This window comes from Columba livia, chromosome 1, assembly GCF_036013475.1.
Source record: "Columba livia isolate bColLiv1 breed racing homer chromosome 1, bColLiv1.pat.W.v2, whole genome shotgun sequence".
NCBI classification, from domain to species: domain Eukaryota; kingdom Metazoa; phylum Chordata; class Aves; order Columbiformes; family Columbidae; genus Columba; species Columba livia.
In genome coordinates, this window is record NC_088602.1 from 33492051 (window position 1) to 33513141 (window position 21091).

The 21091-nt window shown below is 41.2% G+C and overlaps 1 protein-coding gene across 16 annotated transcripts in view; it reads left to right on the forward strand.

Annotated features, from left to right (window-relative positions):
- The window catches only part of ENOX1 (ecto-NOX disulfide-thiol exchanger 1), a 362839-nt gene that overhangs the window by 327786 nt on the left and 13962 nt on the right, over positions 1–21091 (forward strand). For 14 of the 16 annotated variants that reach the window (XM_065054480.1, XM_065054384.1, XM_065054431.1 and 11 more), the window contains 2 exons: positions 6798–6905; positions 11685–11741. In XM_065054480.1, the coding sequence (XP_064910552.1) occupies positions 6798–6905; positions 11685–11741 (165 nt within the window). Of the gene's footprint in view, positions 1–6797; positions 6906–9215; positions 9325–11684; positions 11742–21091 lie in introns of all 16 variants that reach the window. The other 2 variants (XR_010470814.1, XM_065054489.1) reach the window with 2 other exon arrangements.

Consider the following 21091-nt stretch of genomic DNA (forward strand, 5'->3'; position numbering starts at 1 on the left):
ACACTGTATGGATAGGAGACTTCTATTTGCCTGAGTTCATCGGGTACCTAAGGTGGCCATTCAGCTGAGTTGGCTCAGTTAGACTGTGTAAGACTACCCCTCTTTGACTGATGGACTAATTTCAGAAGAGCTTGCCACAGCTATTTTCTGGACACACTGCAGCTACTCCAGAAATGGGAGGGCGAGTCTGCACCTCCTTCCCGTGGCTGAACAGGCTCGGTTTGCTGAAACTGCCTGTGCAACCTGTGATCAAAGTCAGCACTCTCACTTCAGAGGCATTCTTTTGTCTGCTCTTCTTTATTTCTCTTTCTTTAAGGTCTTTGTAACCTTTTCATACTTCATTTCAAGCAGCTGTAGAGAAAACCGTCACCAAAATAGCAGGGGCAGGACCATTCAGCAGTATAACTGCTAAACTTGTGACAAATGCAGGTTTGCCTTTTTTCATTATTCTGTCAGCCTTAAAGTATCTAAGTATAGCCTCAGGCCTTGTGTTCTCTTCTAATCTGCTTCCCTTTTCTTAGCATGCTATGTTGATGGTTTCATGCTGAAAACCACGCTCGCCTTCTGAGAGACCCTTCTCTGTCCTGCTAGGCTCAGTGTGTGACCACACTTCCAGATATGTCCATAATTTATATTTACATGTACACATGTAACACTGCCTTTTGGGGAGCAATGAAGAACTGCTGGCAGGGAGGAGGAAAGGAAAGAGAAGGAGTATTTCATGGCTGCACAGTGGTACACAACAGCAAGCTATTACTTTCCCTTTAGGGCTTCTCATATATTTTGAGGCACTGTGTGCTGTTTGGTTGTTAGCATTCTTGGCCACACTGGCACCACATTCTACACAGTCTGAGTAATTCAGCTGGCTTCAATAATGCCATCTATATTTAATGTTTCAGAAACTGTGAAGAATGGTTAAAGATGGTAATTTTCTGTCTGCACTTTTGAGATCTACGCAATATGGGCGGTACTGAACTGTCTTTGACAGAGATTCAGCATTGGAGGTGGAAATGCTTGGAAAAACAAAACAAAACAGAACACACACACACATCCTTCCCCCCCATATAAATAAATTAGCTACCCACATGTACAGGGAGGATTTGGTCCTCATGAACGAATGAAGCTTAACAGCAGCAAGTGATATTTACCTTTTCTGTACAGAGCAGATCTAGAACTGTCACTGGCAATAAGCAATTTGTCTTGCATTTTTTGTCTAAGATGCATTGATTAATCTCTGGAAAGACAACCTGTAGGTTAATTCTTTCTCCTTTCCTGTCTCCTCTCTGGAAAAGCCAGTGAGAGGATATCAGTGATCTCTGCCAGTCTGATCTGCACTTGCTAGATGGCTTCACCTCTTAGGGTCTACCTGGCAGCCTGCTGACAAGTGGTTTTGGTTGAACAGAGACCAACTGAGATTCCAAACTGGTGCTAGTGGAGATCTAGGCTGTGCAGGTGCCTCTCTCCAGGATCCTCAAAGCTGCCATGAGCACCATGAGGTGCTTTTCTGCTTCCTGACACTGAGATTTTGGCTCAGGGAAAAGACCCATGCATAACTTGCAGGGCACCCTCAGAAACCTGAAGAATTCTGCACTGAGCACCACTGGAAGACAACAGAAGGATGAGCAAGATATTTCCTGGCTGTGTAACCAAGAAGTTGCTCCTTTGCCTGAGGACACTGGGCAAACTGCTGTTTGAATGCCATGGCTGTGCCACAAAGTTGGGGTCATCAGGGCTTAAAGGAAATGGCCAGAGAGGTGAGAAAAGATTGAAGGAAGGGATGCTTTGATAGCTGTGCTGACAGTAGCTGTGGGACGAGCCAGCAGGACATAACAGATAGAAGCAGGGTAGCAAATACTGCACGGGTGGGTGAGTACACGTGGAAGCTCTGGCAGAAGCGCTAGATGAGATGGCATAGTAGATGGAACAGTATCAGACAGCACAAACATTAAAATTAAAACCAATTTTTTTAATTTTAATTCATTGTTGTGTATACTTGCAAGCAATCTGAAAAGCAGCAGAAATATCTATAGGATTGATTTTTAATAACCGCATTTATGTGAAAAACAAAATAGTTTTGAATATTCAAATACCATCATCTTGGCACCGTTCATTAAAATCTTTATGGAGAGGCTGTCTGTTAATAAGCAGGCACAACAGCAGTCCCGACAGCAGTCCCTGTTATGAAACTTGCCTCATTCCTGCCAGTATAAGATCCTCTTCCCATTTGCTTCTAATTTTGCCAAACATCACGTGTTTGTGCTGAAATTTTGCAGGCTGTTCATCTGTCTTAGGCTGATATTCTTTTCATTCAAAGCTATTTCTTCATTTTCCAAAATGAGACTAGAAGGGAAAAATATGCTGTTTGGCAAGTATAATTCCTTATTGCAGCTTCCTGGTGGCAGCATCAACCATGCGGGGAAAAGAAATCTCAGAACCTGACCTATGCAAACTGAGCAGGTTCTGCAGCATTTAGAGATAAATATGAGGCAGAGAAAAAGAAAGAAAGTTAAACCCCCCAGAGGATAGCTACAAGGTTTAAACAAATCTGACATCTTTGGGGCTTGAATATGAAGGTCCCAGTTCTGTGAAAGAAAAATCATATGTGTGACTGGGAATATGGTATCTTAGTTATAGATATTCTCTTTTCCACCCCCATGCAAATAAGACTCATTTGCTGTCTTTGAAAATATGAGCCTATGCACACACAGTAAGCCTGCAGTAGTTGACAGATTAACCATTAAGACTGCTGAAAGCTCTTATCTCATATAAAGTGCTTTACAGGTCATACTGCAACCAGAATGCACACTCGAACCCCAGGGAAGCTAAGCATGTCAGATGTTTTCCTGAGATTCCTATTCTGGGCTGGTCCAGAGCCAATTACAAAGATGCAGAGCAGGGAGCATCTCTCTTGTGCTCTCAGAGGGTGTCTTCCACAGCATTTCCTCCCATGCTTGGACAGTTTCGGGAAAAAATGTCTCAAACACAAAACAGAAAAAGTCAGGATCAAAGGAAGGGGGATATAATTAGACTAAATCACAGTGGGAGATCACAGTGGGAGATGTGAGAATGAAACAGTGGAAGTTTGTGAGCTGATCTATGGAATGTAAAACTTGGCCATGGAAGAGCCAGGGGGTGGGTAGGATGGGGAAAAAGATTTTGCTTCTAGTCAAAGTGTAACAAGTTCAACCCATAAGTGAAACTTGGTTTCCCATTTGTAACAGCCATTCAGTAGTGAAAAGGATTTCCAGGGGCAGAAATGGTCTGAAAACACGCTTGGGACATTCCAGATGGGAGTTTATAGCGTTCAGAAGCATGTGCTCTAGGGTTTCTCCCAGTAGCTGGACCAGGATGAAGGTGCAATCTGGATGGTGGGGATGTTCTCCTTGGATACGCATGGCTACTCACTTCCTTCAGAGGCTGTGGAACAGACTAGATCTCTTGTGAGATCCTCCTCAGACTCCCTAGTACTTGTAGCACTGCACTGAGGCAATGACGATAATCAAATCCCATGCTTCAAGGTTTCAGATGGTTACCTGGAGGTGATAACAAGGGCTTCCCTGCCCCAGTACATAATTGGCAGGATGCATTCCGGGCTTTTTCTGAGGATCATTTAACTCATTTTGGCTCCTCCCTTTGAATCATCAGAGGCTGGCCATGCTGGTGAGACTTAACTGGTCAGAGAAGACTCTGAGATGGGGGACAAAGACTCCTTTCTCTTAAGAAGAACCATTCAGGTGTATAAGATCAAACAGTGTGCAGCTGGGAAGGAAACGACATTTCACCAGCCCACATTAGGTGACACATCTGCTTACCTAACCTCAAATGTCTCAGTTAGTGACCTTTGAAAGGGCTTATGCTATCTTTGTGGTGTCTTCACAGAATCACAGAATGTTAGGGATTGGAAGGGACCTCAGAAGATCATCTAGCCCAATCCCCCCACTAGAGCAGGAACACCCAGATGAGGTTACACAGGAAGGCGTCCAGGCAGGTTTTGAATGTGTCCAGGGTAGGAGACTGCACGACCCCACTGGGCAGCCTGTTCTAGTGTACTCTTAACCTAACTGAGAAGAAGTTTCTTTTCAAATTTAAGTGGAACCTCTTGTATTCTAGTTTGAACCCATTACCCCTTTGTCTTACCATCGGTTGTCATAGAGAAGAGCCTGGCTCCATCCTCGTGACATTCACCCTTTATATATTTATAAACATTAATGAGGTCACCCCTCAGTCTCCTCTTCTCCAAGCTAAAGAGACCCGGCTCCCTCAGCCTTTCCTCATAAGGGAGATGCTCCACTCCCTTAACCATCTTCGTTGCTCTGTGCTGGACTCTCTCCAGCAGTTCCCTGTCCTTTAATTGAGGGGCCCAGAACTGGACACAATATTCCAGATGTGGTCTCACCAGGGCAGAGTAGAGGGGAAGGAGAACATCTCTCAACCTACTAACTGCACCCCTTCTAATACACCCCAGAATGCCACTGGCCTTCCTGGCCACAAGGGCACAGTGCTGGCTCATGGTCATCCTGTTGTCCACCAGGACCCCCAGGTCCCTTTCCCCTACACTGCTCTCTAATAGGTCGTTTCCCAACCTATACTGGAACGTGGGGTTGTTCTTGCCCAGAGGCAAGACTCCACACTTGCCCTTTTATATTTCATTCAATTTTTCCCTGCCCAACTCTCCAGCCTGTCCAGGTTTCGCTGGGTGGCGGCACAGCCTTCTGGCGTGTCAGCCACTCCTCTCAGCTAGGTGTCATCAGCAAACTTGCTGATAGTGCACTCTATTCCCTTGTCCAAATCATTGATTAATATATTGAATAACACTGGCCCCAGCACTGACCCTTGAGGCACTCCACTAAATACAGGCCTCCAACTGGACTCCACCCCATTGACCACGACTCTTGGGCTTCTTTCCTTCAGCCAGTTCACAGTCGACCTCACTACCTGGTCATCCAAACCACACTTCCTCAGTTTAGCTGCGAGGTCTTGTATGCTCTGCTTCTCTTAGGAGAACTGGGGTCCCTTCTTTCTAAATTGCAGATATCCACTAGAGCTATCCTAGGTGAAACTTAATGGTCTGTAATAACAAGAGGTTACACAAGGTGACCAAATGGTCTCTTCTGGGCTAACAAGTTACAAAATATCTGGAAAGCTGTAACTGTGCTGAGGACCTGCAATGGGTATCAGTGTGTGACAGATGATAGTACACACAAATTCAGTGCATCTTCTGATAATGTAGGGAGTAGTACCCAACTAGCAAGATAAACACAGGCCTGAAGTGGCCATCCATCCCTGGTCAGGAAATGCCTCAATAGACCTTTCCACACAAAAGCTGGTTGGGCAAGAGCCTCAGTGGAACAGGCCTTGTTATTTCATGTAAAATCTTGAGATCTGAAATGCTCTTGTGCTGTGGCAGAATGAATTCGCACACCCAAATATCTCTTGAAGGCTCCCAGGGAGCAGTTCATGCAGCAAGATCCATCAAAAAGCTAAACCAATCGGACTGTAAAGTGTGTGAGATATATTCAGACATATACCAACATGTATTTTTACTTCAGCAGCTGAATTGATTCATCCTACTGGTGTTTATTCACAACAGAAATACACTACCAATGGCTCCATCAGTCCCTGAAATGTCATCTGTTTCCAAGCAGCTCTGAAAACAATACTGGTACCAAGTCTTTCAATGCCTGGGACTTCCAGTGCAGTGGAGTGGAACAAGGCCAGGGATTATTTCTAGATTTGCTCTCTGTAACTTACCAAGATGTTGAACACCTGCAACATCAGTCCAAGTCGGAGTTACCAGTTCTAAGCACAAGCATAAACTGAGCTTTAGACGCTTAGATATGTGGTTAGATCAGTAGTAAAGCAATTCCTCATTCAAGTAGTCCTCAAAAGAAGTGTGCCTACTAGCAATGTGTTGCCTCATCAAATCAGTTTCCTTTCTTGATCGCTAAGGGAAAGCACCATTAACACCTTTTTCATCTTATGTTTGTCCCCTCTTTTTTCTTCAGCAGCCTCTAACATTTACCACATCAATACAAAAATATAAAATTATTTCAGAGCTAACTACGTCTACTGACCTGCTCTTGATAGTCACAATAAACCTCTGCAGAACCTAAAGCTAGCCAAGACCAGGGGGCATGGTCTTTAAAAAATGTTCCCACATCCCAGAATTCTCTTCACAAAAATAGGGTTTGATCATAGCTTTTTATTTTGATAGTCCAGAACAGCATTCTTTCCTGGCTGATACATTGATTTGCAGGGCATCAGTCTTCCTGATCTAACAAAATATCACGGCACAAGGGAAAAAAAAGAAAGCTTTTGTCTTCTTGGCAACTCAGTGCAAAAGCTTTCCAGAATATTGCTTTGCATAGAATGAAAATGGCTGTTGGCCAATGACTAATTATATTAAAGGGCTGTGCTTTTAAATTATTTATGTACCATAGTGTTTACCCTAGTATTATTAAAAACCACTACATATACTTCCACAAATAAGATTTTGTCTCAGATGAATGTGACAGTCACTCTGTGGGTGATATACTGTACCAAGACTCTCTGCTTTAATGTAACAAATAGCTTAACACACATTAACAGATGCATTACTTGCAGAGCACTGCTGCAGGAGGAGATGCAGATGAGAATAATTTACCTCTGGTCCATTTAGACACAGTCTATTATGCAACAATAGTAAATGTAGGAGCAGACTACAAAGCATTGTTCGAAATGAAGATTTATCAAACTAAGGATTTAAAACCATTTTGGATCCAGACGATGCTAACCAGAAACTTCTTTTTTTTGTGCAGCAATTATTGAGCATACAGGAAGAATTAAATAACAAAAAATCTGAACTGGAGCAAGCCAAGGAAGAACAAACACATACACAAGCAATGCTTAAAGTCCTGCAGGAACAGGTGAGTGTCTCTGGTGGGAGAAAGTTTCTGGCTTAGGCATGCTAAGGAGGTGAAGGACTCATGGCTTCACCTCCAAACTCCATAGGAGTCTGACCACAGAATATGCTGTGAGCAAGGCATAACCTTATGTGGCCTGTGTGTCTGCTCTGATTAGCATTTGTGAATGCAGCTGAGGCTAACACAGAACATGAGAAAACAGATTGAAAATGACCCTTATTTTATCCTATTCAATAATGAATTTCATGTCTTGAGTATCATTTCTTCTTACATTATTCTACATAGGTATCAGTGATGTGTGCTTTCACTCTGAATTTGAAAAAAATAAATGTTGGGTGAGTGTAATATACCTGAAACAAAAAAGGTCTTTATTTTAAGACTAGTATTGAAAAAAGAGAGCTTGGTATCTCCAGTGCTATTCATGCAGATAAAAGTATACAAAAAAATTTATTATAATGACATTTTAAAAGTGATTATCAATGCACTTATTTAAGCAGTGAAAAGCAAACCTCAGCAAGTCTGATTATCACACATTTGATACTAAGGTGTTCTATGACACTGACAAGAATATTTGATAGTATAGTTTTATAAGCATGGTAAGATGGATAGTTACACAACAAAAAGAAAATCTGGTGCTAAATTTGCAAATCTGGAGATGAAACAATGCATTGTGTACAAACACAGTGTGCACAAAGACATGTTGATTGTACAGAGCACATGGCTTGGACATACTCAAATCACAAATCCCCACTGTGCTGCACAGTCACATTCTCTGCTTTGAGACCTTATTTTAATCCTTTCTATATAAACTTTGAGCTAAAATATTTAGAGTCTTGGTTAAGTATTTGCAGTTTAAAGACTGTGGGATCTGAAGTTATTAGATGGCAGAGATTCAAAATGCTGATGACTCTTAAGATTTTTCAGCATGTATGTCTGAATATGCCTACAGATTTATACATTTAATGTACAGATAGGAAAAGTAACTTATGCTTATATCAGATGGTTTTAATGCTCATTATGAGAGCTGAGACATTGTTCCACATCTAAGATTTGCCTTTAAACTTATCTAGTGACAAATATATTCTAGAAACTAATAACTTAGATTCTGGAAAAAATAAAGCTTTTATGTTCAAACACGTGTTCTTAGCACTTATGGTTACAAAGAAAACCTTCTAATTGAGAGCTGATGCAAGACTGTGTTACACAAAATGTCATGCGGAAGAATGGATTTGGTAATGACAGAACTTTTATAAACATTGAACCCACCAGATCTCTTCAGTTAATTGCATCTCATTTACATTTTTACATGACATTCAAGGTATAACATTATAAAATACTTAAAAAAAAAAAAAAAAACAAAACAGCAAAAAACAAACAAACAAAAAAACCACACACACAAAAGAAATAATGACATTTCATGAAGTTATTTTATATCTTGGTAGCAATTAAATGCTACAAAAATGTATAAGAAGATCTTGCAATACTGGGCCCCAGTAGGGACCACCAGGGCAGACTTTTGAATCTGTGCAGACTCCTACTAATTGCAAATCAAATGTGCATTCATGCTAGGCAGACAGACGAAACAGTAGCTGGAAGAAAGGCAGGATGGATCTGCATTTCTCTTGAGAATTAGCTCTGAAATGTGCCTAAGGCCAAGACTGTAAGTAGCCAGAATTCCTAAGGAGAGCTATGCAGCCAGTGTGTTTCTCTGACAACCCTGAACTAGTTCCAAAACTTTCCAGAATTGCAGAAGCCCTAGTAGTAATGACCCCTACTTGCCAAGACTCACAGCTTTCTTTTACAAGCACCACAGCTCATCCATGTGTTTTATCCACAATGGACATTGAAAATCATCTGGCAGAGTCAAGTAAATATGAACATTTCTCTCAAAAATAAATATCACCAGGCTCCCACCTCAATTATATGGCTCGTTTTTGTGATACATTTGCTAAAATCTGTCTTTTCGTGTCAAGCTGGCAGAGGGATCCTGCCTTGCCTCACCATGGGCATGTTTGCATGGAGAAGTGCAGCTGTGTCTGAGCACGTCTGCTGCCTCAGCACATCTCGCACTGATCCAATTGCATGAATCCAGCCACATCCAGGCTGGAACGTCCTGCTGGGAGAGGTCCCATTTACTTCTGCACCATATTGCATTACGGTAGCCAAAAGGTTTCTGTATTAGATCTGGCCCATGGCCACCAGCTCTGCTTGTCAGAGGGATTCATGCCCTCTGATTGGAGTCAGACCTACCCCACCATGGCACTAGATGTGCCAGAGACTTCTAACTCCCCAACCATTCCCCTTTCCTTTCAGGCAGGCCCCTGGTAGCTACTGGCACTAGTTCAGTGTGTTGCCTCAGCATGGCCTCTGCTGGTAACAACATCACACTCGCCACCAACCTGCGATGGAGCCTGCCTAGGGGGTAAGGCAAGTCCTGTGTTTCCAATATTGTATGTTTTTCTGAGGTTTGTATTTCAACCTTTCACTCCTTAGGATGTGAGAGAAAAATCTAATTTAAATTTGAATTTAGAAAAAAAATATTGGAAAATAAGGGACTTTACCCCATGGGAATGCAGCCACACATTTTCTACCCACAAGTTTTCCACCATTATCTCCACCAGTTCACCTCCATCTCCTACAGCAGTGGTCCTAGTGTAGATGTGGATGCTAGCACCTTCTTGCCTGAGTTCTGGCATCCTTTTCAGAGCATGGCAGGCAATAAAAGAGATGGACAGGCTCAAACATCCTGTCTGCATTAAGCTTAGGTAGAGCAGTGCCGGGGCAGTCATGGTGGGAAACCATGGTGAGGTGGAAGCCTGCCAGACCTATGCAGGCTGCAGGCTAGAGGCTGAGTCCAGTTTCCCATCAAAAGCACCTGTGGCTGACAGGGGAGTGGTATGTCACCAGCAGAATGTATGTGGAGCATTTTGCAAGGCCACAGTCACCAAGAGGTGATGGCACTTTATCAGCCTGGAAAAGGAAAAGCAAAAAGTAAGTAGTGAAAACCACTCCCCGAGTACTCAGGATGTGGCATTAAGGTGCAGAGAGGTTTTACATACCCAAGCATGCTCTCCTGACCTCATATTCAGATTAGAAATACAACTGAACTCAACAGGACCACTCAAGTGAAGTGAATTTCTATAAATTAACAGCTGGCAGAATAGGGAAATTTCTCTTCTGGTTGCACCAGGATGCAGACGTGCTGAACTTTGGTGCTTGGCTGGAAGTAGCCCTCTCAGCTCGTTCCTACCAGCCATCCTTACAGTGAGGTGGTTTCACAGCATGGCTGTTTTTTTCAGTGCAGGGAAAACATGTAGCACTCATTGGAAATGCATCACCCTGCTGTCAGTATAAATTGCAGACTTTTCGAGGGTATTGAAAGATGAGCATTAGTGAATTGAAACAGGACACCTGATGAGTTTGTCATCCCCAGCTATCTTTTGTACTGCTTTATCAGGGATTGCCGCCCCCTTCCCCCTCCATCAGAACTGGTTTAGTTTGAGCATCAGTTCCTGAACTGATGCAGTTTACAGCCCTGCGTAATAAGGTATGCAGACACCATGGTCCAATGACCTTAACTGTCAGATTGTAAACTGTGAGAGGCCAGGAACTGAGTCACACATGGTTTAGCTGTTGCTGTCACATGGCAAAAAGATGATGGAGGTAACCAAGCCTCTCTAGGATGGTAGCTTGCCAATGCTTCTGAGTCAGACACCTAATCAAAACATAATATTGTTCCTATTCACCTGGATTTTAGGATTGTTGTCATTCAGGATCACAGCTGTATCATCAATAATTACATCAACTCCAGTTTTTTGGGTAAAAACAAGGAATTTAGGGGAAGGTTCTGTTTAATGTTCCCAACTTCCTGCCACCCCAGATCCATATCCAAAATATCTACTTTGAATTAAGTTAGAATAAAAGCATGACTCTTCAGAGATTTACCTAAAGAGGAAAAGGTTCTGAGTGCTTCATTTAATTGTACAAACCTCCACAGTTTATAGGCTTAGGAGACCTGTGGTATCTCCTTTCTGCATTTGCTCAATCACAGAATGTTCGACTACATGTTTCGCTGTGGCTCAAGACATGAGCTAGGACATTCCTTAAATCTCTTGGAACTGATTTTTACAATGCCCCATATAGTTCTGTATTTTCCCCAAAAAGCTAATTCAGGAGGAAAAAAAAAGAGAAAAGTTTGGTTCAGATTATATATTTGGAATTGGCAGTGTCTCCTCAGTTCTTCCTGCCACTGACTGAACAAAAGTGCTGTTCTTCTCTTCCCTTCCTTTTCCATCATACCCAGGAGCCAGTTATTTAGATGCTTCCTCAGGAAGGAAACAAACAGTAGCACTTTGGCATCTTAAACAGCTCAAAATATATCACTCAAAAGTAATCATTAGCAAAACACTATTTAGCTAGTGGCAACATGCAAATATTGTAAAGTTTAAATTAATAGCAAGAAGAATGGGAAATGAAATCGTTTATTATTCTTGAGAGCCAATTCTATATACTTTTTATGCCTTGAAACTACTTTCTAATCTTATTATTTAAAAAATAATGACCCAGTCTTATTATTTGCCTTTTTTTGCCAACCTATCAAGCCTTAAGTATGTTGCTTTCAAAATGGTTTGAGCAAAAACTCATTAGAATTATATGCTCCATCTGTTTTTCTCATTGGAAGCTTTATAAAATGCTCCTTCAAATAAATCAAAGATAACTGTGTGAAATACTCAAGTAATGTGCTTGTTTTGTTCTGTTTTGTTTTTTGTTTACTCTTTGCAGTTAAAAAGTGCCAAGGAATTAGCAGAAATCAATGGGCATGATGAATCTCAGGCAAATGTAGGTACAGGTATATTATGTATGGCTTTAGAGATATATATATGCATGCATATGGTCTCAAATATACTATTTATGCTTTAAATCTGATAGAATGGTTGAATGATTTGCACATCAGGTGTGAAGTGCTTGCTTCTTTTTTTCCTGAAGGAACAGGTTCAAATCCCAGAAAACTTCATTTCGAGGTAGATAAATTGTGTTCCATGCAATTTACTTTGTAGGATTTATTTGGCTGAGACTTTAACAACCAATGTCCCACTTGCTGTATGTGGGTGTTAAAGATACCATGGAAACGACTGCAAGAAAAATGTTTTGCTGTAGTGTCCTGTCCAGGATTACTCAAGTTACAAAGTTGTACCGTTTGTGTCTGTGGCTGCCACCTGGAGCTGAGCAAGTCTGGCCATATTTCAGTTCTGAGTGAAGTGATTCACGTACACGTGTATAATTTGGAAACAGTTAATTTGCACAAGAGGACTAAATTAATTCATTGAGTTGTTATTTCATTGAGTTATTATTTTGCCTAAAATCACTAAAGGACTTGTTAAGGTCATGCTTTTTAAAACCTGCTGCCAAAAAAAACCACGCTTCTGTTATCCCCTTAATGATTGCAGTCAAAACAGTAATTTGGATAAGGGGAGAGATTAAAAAGGAAAACTTTCCTGTTATGTTCGTCTTCCAAACTGTGCAGCTTTGTGCTTTGTCATAAACATATGAAAATTAAAACTGATTATATACAATATCTTCCTCCTAGCCAAGAGAAGTAGCAACAGTCTGAACACTAATATATTTTAACATCTATTTTGGTCACTGTGTTCTCTAATGGCACAGCCAGGAAAGCAGTTTCATTTTAAATGTGAATGGCAGAGTCAAATTTTGTGGGCTGCTTTGTGATAAGGAAATGTTGTTTTGTCCTTTTTAATCCATTCCTGAATCTCATTCATCATGGTCTGTTTCCGCAGTGAAGTCGATAGAGCCTCATAGCTCTCAGCATTTGGACAGGAGACATTCAATATTGTCTGATAGCTCCAACAAATCTGCAATTGCAGTCTGTCTGCAGAGCGTCTCATTGCCCCTTTGAAAGATTATGTTTGCAAACCAAAATAAAGACATTAATCCACTGATGATCTTGCAATGCTCACATTAGCTACCTAAAAACTTGTCTTTGTACAGCAGCTAGTTACAGGGTTCCTAAAGAAGTTTAGAAATGTAAGACTTGGAAACTTTCTAAAGGAATTTGCTTCCTCTCCAAAAATGTAGATGAAACAGTGTTTTGCAGGACTGAAATGTTTTGAAGGAAAATTACCTAAATGCTTCAATTTTTATCATTCTGGTTCGTATGTAACTGGATAAAACAGAAGAACCTGAAAGTTTTATTTTCATGTAATATAAAGGTTGGAATAGCATTAAAATGAAACATTTCAGTTGTGTAAAGAGAGTGTTTCAGTACATCATTCCCAGATATCTAAACCAAAATATTTCAGAATTTTTGTTTAATGGTGAATTTTCCAAAATGTAATATTTTGTTCCAGTTTGTTATTGTCAGAATTGTTCAAATGCTTGAATTTTCTATAGGACAGAAACTCTGTTTTCTTTCCCTCTTTTTCCATGACCTCTTCCCGTGATGATCTCATAGCAATATTAGACTTCTAAGAAAAGAAGTCAATACATAAACTAATGGTGAAGAGAGAGACTAGACAGCTACAATTATTGAGTCATAGTTACAGCCACGTATTCAATAATTATGCTACCATGAAATCAGAGAAAGCACAGCCGCACAAATGGAAATAGAGAAATAGAGGGCAAGAACTGATATTAAAGCATTTGCTACAGTAATGAACTTTGTAAAATGGGAGCTGAGGTACCTTTTAAACAATTGTCATTTCTATCAAACATATAGCGCTCAGGTGTCATGCCTTGCAGGTTGTCTCTCCACATCTATTCTCGGCAGACTTCATGGTTCTTGCCCTTGGCCAGTGTGCAAATCTGGGATGATCAAAGAGAAAAAGGCTTGGTTGTTAGTGAACTGTGATGCATATAATGGGATTAGGACATATTTGTTACAGTTGATGGGTTGAATTCAGCAAATGAAATACCTTTACATGCAGAGCAATAGTGGGGGGTGTTGGTAAGAAAAAATGACAACGTATGTCTATACACTGAACACACAAGCTAATCTTCATACTATTGCATATTTAGGTTACTTAGTCTATAGAAAATCAGGCTCCTAGAAAGGACAGTAGAAATTTTAGGCACACTGCATAGACATCAAGAAAGCCCATTTTGTAATATTAAAAATATTATTTTCTGCAGTCCTCAGGCATTCTGCTGATGACACTGTTCTGCATCATATTTTACATTAGGAAATATTGTTTCCTAAAATAAAACCTGGAAATACTTAGCAAAAACAGATACAGATGAAAAGTTAGACTTAGACTTATCCTGGTATGTTTTCTACATTTCCATTATGTGAGACCGTCCTGAAAGGGAAACAGGGATCTTGACACCTTTGCAAAAAGAAAAATATCTCTCCTGAAATGCACTCAACCTATAAATGGAACAATCTTCAGTTTTTTCTCTTATTTTTGCAGGGGAATGGAGCACAGTTAATTAAGGGGCTGGAGCAATTGCAATGTTACCCTCCTTGCCACAGCAGTTCACACACAAATCTGGGGGGGCGGAAAATGAACTTTTAGTGTATTGCCAGTACATCTGTTATTTTGAAAAAGCAAAACCATCTTACAAGGCTCTGTAAACAGTCATAAGGGTGTTTCATGAGTGATTTGCCAGGTACATGCAGTAATATTTGTTATGGCTGTTGACATTTCCCAGCCATACTCTGTGTCAGGAAAGGCCAAATGTCAGGCTCAAGCAGTACATAGAGCACAAGATCCTTGCCTGGTATTAACAGAGTCTTCAACACCCAGGACTGCCAGAGGTGCTGTCATTGAGCATTCATTTCGTTCAGCCCTGCAGTTAGGAAACATTGCTTCTTGCTTCTAATCTGCCCCCCTTTTAATTTCCCCTTCATTGCTGCATATAATGATATTTAGTTCACATCTCTGTCTTAACTGAAAAGAAAATAATGGCCAATGGACAATTATAATTTCAGATATAATCCTCTTCCAGGATGTTCCCAGACTCTTGGGACCTGATTAGTCCCAACATGAAAAAAAAAACCTTGCTTGGGAGATGTGATCAAGTAGAGAACATTTTGCAACCTGAAAATGATAATCACATGTTTTGTGGTTAACTCTATAAAGGCAATTTGTTCTTCCACTGTTTCTGTAAGTTCAGTGCCTTTCTGTGGAGTTTCTTGTGTATAGGTTAATTCTGTGTTTTTATCAAAGACCTCCTTTTGCTCACTACTGAGTTCTGTATACATGCATGCATGCAAATGCAGCTGTAGAGCCCTGGTGAATATATCCCTCTTTTGGGGGCGGAAAGGTTAACTTCCATGGTATTCCTCTATTGTTAATGGAGAAAGGGAGATTTTTTTACACAAGCCTCATTTTAGAAGTACTCAGTGATCTTCCAGGAGTTTTATACTCTCCCTTGACAGCTGCCTTCCTTAGATAACTCCTGTGAATAACTCTTACCCTTTGTAAAGTGGTAGTTAGGAATATCAGTCCTCCAAGTTCAGACCAAAGTGAGAGATGTGTCGTGGTTGCAGAAGCATTTTGAATGCTCAGATTGCAATTGCATGGCAAAGTCCTGACTCTGCTGAAGTAAATAGTTAAATTCGCATCAGGTTAAAAAGCCAGGATTTCACCAAAAGACTTTCAGGGTTACTTCATTATCAGCAAGGCATAATAAAATGAATATATTTGAGAGAGTGAAACTGAACAATATTCTGTGGGGTTTTTTTTCCAGACATGAAATCAATAATATTAAGTAGGTATAGGTATACATTTTTCTATTTGAACGCTTGAAGGTATTATCAGAACATTTCTCAAGTTCAACCAAGCATCTTACATTTTATGTTGATTCTTCCTTTAATTCTTACCCTCTATATCTACTTTTCAAGCAGTTACCAGGTGATCCCTGATGCTGAGGAAGAGTATACCCAAGGTGAAATATTTGAACCATTTTACTAAATTGCTTACTTTACGCTACACTGAAAGTGTTCTTATTCCTAACTACACTTCAGTCTTCTCTTTTCACATGGTATGGTTAATCATACAGACTGCCCAGGGAAGTGGTTGAGTCACCATCCCTGGAGGTGTTTAAAAGACATGTAGATGAGGTTCTTAGGGGCATGGTTTAGTGTGATGAAAAGTTTAGTGAGATGAAAAGGGCCCTTGAATGCAGGGAGAGGAGAGGAGAGGAGAGGAGAGGAGAGGAGAGGAGAGGAGAGGAGAGGAGAGGAGAGGAGAGGAGAGGAGAGGAGAGGAGAGGAGAGGAGAGGAGAGGAGAGGAGAGGAGAGGAGAGGAGAGGAGAGGAGAGGAGAGGAGAGGAGAGGAGAGGAGAGGAGAGGAGAGGAGAGGAGAGGAGAGGAGAGGAGAGGAGAGGAGAGGAGAGGAGAGGAGAGGAGAGGAGGAGAGAGTGACTGTAATCCCTGCTCAGATTGTCCAAGTGGTTTGGACTGTGGGACAAAAGTTAATCGCCTTTATTGGTGAAGGTCCCAAGTGATTGCTGATGCTTTTGCTCACTTCCTCATGGGTACAACAGCCATTTAATGGGTAGCCCACTCTTCAAAAGGCTTGCTCTTCCCAGAACACCACAGCCAACTGATAAAATAATGTGCTCTACATAGGTAATATAAAAACAATATGGGCCTAAAGTTATACACCAGAGAACCCCAACTCAGGGCTTGCACATGTCAGGAAATGGTATGTTTCTTTTCCCTCTGAGCTTCCTGGATGCCTCGGGTTTATAAGCTGTGAACCTCAGCCTCAGGAAGCTGAGGCGAGTAAGGGAGTAGCTGCCTTGGCTTTGCTGATGTCCTGTGATCTTGCAGCAGTCATTTCTGGAGCATATGGGAGCTAGGGAGCTCTGCAAAAAGGGAGATTATGAGCACTGGGTCCATTTTAGGGTAGGGAGATGGTGCTGGCAGCCTCTCCATGCCTGAGAGTTCAAGGGTTACGCCCCTCGTAGGGGATGCCAGAAGTTGGGGCTTGCTTCTCTCTTCCACCTGAGAAGGTTCAAAGCTACATTTCCTGAGAAGAGTGTGGGCTACGTGCACTCTCCAAGCCCTCTGTCTTAACTGCTCCACTCAGCAAGATTGTATTTGGTTGACTAATTCATTTAACAAATGCGGTTAATTGTCTAAAGAGAATGAGCAAGGGTAACGTTGCAGTGCACGGATCAGGAAAACCGCTTGAGGAGAGAGAAATGCGGGTTTGTTTTCGCATCGTGGGTTTGTTATGTTGTAAGGAGAAGGTGCAAGGACCCTGCACCCTGACTAGAGCAAGGCGTAAAGCCCTCAGAGATTACAGAAACCCATTTACTGTCTGTACTCAGGTCCTGGTAGGGGCAAGACCAGGGGCTGAGGAGTGGCTGTGCCCCTTTCTACTCCCTGCCTTTTCCATTCCAGGCGTTTATTTGTAGCCCTTCCATCACTCATTTCTTCTTATTTCCTTCAATTTAAGACATGTGGAGTATGATAAATTCAAGCAGCTATGACCGTTTGCAGATCAGCAGCTTTCCTAGTTACCACGGCAGGCATGAGGAATGACCACCTCATAAATCCAATACTGCAAGGCCTGAAAATAACAGGAGTTTAACTGAATGTTTAGGACCATGTTATCGAAGAGCCTGCTCAGCCTTCAGAATTTCTTACACACTGGTAGATCGAGTCCCCTCGAGTTCCTCCCTTCACCACCCCAACCTTCATTCGGCATGTTAGAGGACAGCAATAGAGTTTCATTAGCACGGTGGAAATCTCTGCTGGCAGAACCACAGTATCTGTGGTTTCAGCCATGATCTAACCCTACAGGGAGCAAACAGCTACAGCAGACCGCGGTATATTCTGACACAGTGTGTACCACCTGAAACAGATCTGGGTTGTAGCCATAACTCTCTTGCTAATGTGCAGCAAGGAATCACACCTAATTAAAAGTGTCAGAGTGGCATCGTAACTTAGTTTTTGATTGGACTGAATCCCCATCATCTGAGAAGAGTGAACTCTAAGACACAATGATAAAACCTATTCAGCCACCCACTCAGCAAATAACAGAAGTTTTTTGACTTTAAATTTCATATGAGCTCCACAGGGAGACAGTTCTTCAATGCCCAAAGCTACCTGACATTTTAATAATAATCTGATCATTCTGTGCAGCCTTTCATCCTGAAGCATTTTCCCTGAGTATTTATACTGCACACGTATACAGGAGTCATCCCATCATTTCTAGTGAGGAATAACATTCAGCCTTATACATATGCAGCTGTGTGCTTAACCCACACAGCGTATGAGGCAGATTGGCTTGTCAGAGCACTCAGGCTTCCCCGCAACCACCTGAAGGATGATGGGCCATGTCTGCTTCAGCCATAAGACTTTCTACTGCAGTCCTGGGGGTTGTACACCACATTCACACTCCCTCCAACCTGCTAAAGTCCTTCAAGGAATGGACAGCAAAAAGTGACAGAAGTGAGAAAGGAACTTCAATATCTCCAGGAGATACTCCTCTTGCAAGGAGAGTTCATCATCCTAATCAAGATCTAATCCAAAGGAATGAGAGCTCCAAAATGTTTGTTTCAAGTACTTTTCATGTGAGATTCCTGTGAATATGGGAGTAGACCTGGGTTTTCAGATACCTAAAATTAATCTTTTTCAAACACAAATCCTTGCTGAAAACCAGTCAGTCTCATAAAACTTTTAAGGTTGTTTGTTTTTTTTCCCCTCCAATTACTTCCTTTTATTTCAACAAAAAACATTTTCAAAACAATTCTACACATCCCAGAAAAGAAATTAATTGCCTTCTTTTTCTCTCTTTTTTTAGAAGTGCATCATTCTCAAGGAGATTGTTAGAGCAATGTTTGTGTTAAAGACCATTTGAAAGGGCTTTCAAATTTCTCAGTCTCGAGTAAACATGAGGTATTCCCTCCTACAATGACTTCAGCAGAGTTGGTGGGCAGGCAATGTTTTCATTCAGCCAACCATTGGTTTGCTGCAATTCCCTATCACAAAGTGTGCAAAATGACAATTACCTTTTCCTTTGCAAAACAACCTCATTCACATCACATAAAACATCTGTGTTAAGTCATCAGGAACCTACACATAAACCCAGCTTTAGAAAATGAAGCAACCTGATCATGCTTTTTAAAATAAGCATGAAGTAACTTTCATATTAGTCATCCGTATTTTGCACATGTACATTCCCATAAAATAGATGTGCTCAAATACAATGAGAACAATATAAGGAGATAGCTTAAATGAGAAAAGCATTTTCAGATTATTGTTGCTGCCTTAACTCAGCAGGTGAAAGTTATAATAGTAAAAGCTTTGTAATGAAAAAGTTAAAAGCATCTCTCTGGCAAATGGATCAGAAAAATAGGATGTCAAGAGCACCATAACACAATTAATCTTCACTCCTGAAAACACTTCTATCATGTAGGATAGATCAGACAAACTAATATCAGATGCATAGAGGTGTGTTTGAAGTGCTTCGTTTGCAAGGTCTTATATTCACTGTTCTAATTTTTCTTCATAGTTATTATCATAATTTTAATGCCAGATAATTTTTCAACCCAGTTGTCAACTGTTTATTTGTTAATACCAGAGCACTCTTAAATTTACAGTTATGGTAAATTCTATATTAGTGTACTTTAAAAGTAAATTTCTGTACTAGCGTACTATAAAAGTAATTACAATGTGCTGTGGCTGACAAAACCGGTACTGGTTTCTTGCATAGCACAAAGTAAGTTATCAAGTTTAGGCTTGATCTGAATGAAAAAGTAAAACCTGGTCTGTATCATTTCTAATGACAGACCAGTCAAAAGCAAAAACTGTTACAACATTCACCAGCAGTGTAGCATATGGCAAATATGTACTTCTGCATCACTAGATAGATAGTAGGTGAAGAATTCTCTGAGGCTCTGGAAAAAAACACTGAAAACCAACAAGTTTTTTACTGTGTTGGTGACCTGGTGCTAACTGTAAAAGTATCATAGGCTGCATGTGAGAGCTCTGGTTTTGGGCAGATGTTTGGATGCCTCATGCTTTACCTTATTCTTTTTATACTTGATGCAACACTGTAATTTGTTACAGTAAATTGAGTAATTCCAGTGCATATAGAAAAGGCTAAAAAACCTCTCTACATACAGTGTGCCAGCAAGACCACCTAACTTGATGTCAGTCACTTTACCAAAATAACTCCTAGGCTGTGAGCAACCAGGACTCTGTAAAATATTGTATTTCTAGGAAGTAGTTAATTTGCTAGCACAAGATCAGTTCATCTGCAGCAACAAAAGAATTATATTAATCAAAGATTATGAGCAATTTTCTAGTCATTAGAGTATTTTCAGAGGAGTAGTCAGCAGAGTCAGAAACAGTCGCTGTAAGAGGACATGCAGAAAGAAGAGCTGTGTAACACACACCATGTTCCTAGAGAATTTTGAGTTACTTTCAGAGTTCAGATGCTCAACCAAATTTCCACATGTCACATCATAGCACAGAGCCGTAGCAGCCTGTCAAGGGGAACAAGCTCCATTAAAGGAAGAATTAGAGCCATTTGGCCCAAACCAAGCATTGCTACTGTCAAGAGGTGCTGAATCCTGCTGCCCAACAGAGGCAAGGTGGTTGTAGCTCCCTGCGACCAACCTGCAGTGAGTCTGAGCATGTATTCCCCACAGGAACATGCACAAACACTTGTATACAACATATGCATCACATGATGTATATACATATGGGCAGCCACACAGATCAGCACAAACTTAGCATTCACAAGCATGACAAGTACTGATGGCCTAATCTTGCTCCCCTTACTGGCTGATCAGGATAAAGGTCTGTTAGTGGGAAATACATATATACAGACTTACACATATATACAATGTGGATCCCTCCAGTAACTGGCAATTGACTCTCAATCTATCCCATAGCTGGCCCCTGCCTCTTGCATACACACACAAACAGGTCTTTTAGTCATGCCTCAGACCCCAGGCTGTCCCCAGTTGCTGGACTGGACCCCCTGATCCCTCCAGTAGGTCATGCACAGTCTCTCTGGTCTCTCCTGGATCCATTCCAGACCTATGGCCATTTTAGTATGTGGCTTCCAAGCTTATGATCCTACACAGTGGCTAATCTAGCTTGATGCTCAGCAGTGATCACAGAGCAGCACAAGCACACACTCTGGTCTCTCTAATTGCAGCATCCTAGACACACATCCCTCTCATCCCTGCTCCCACTCCAGCTGCT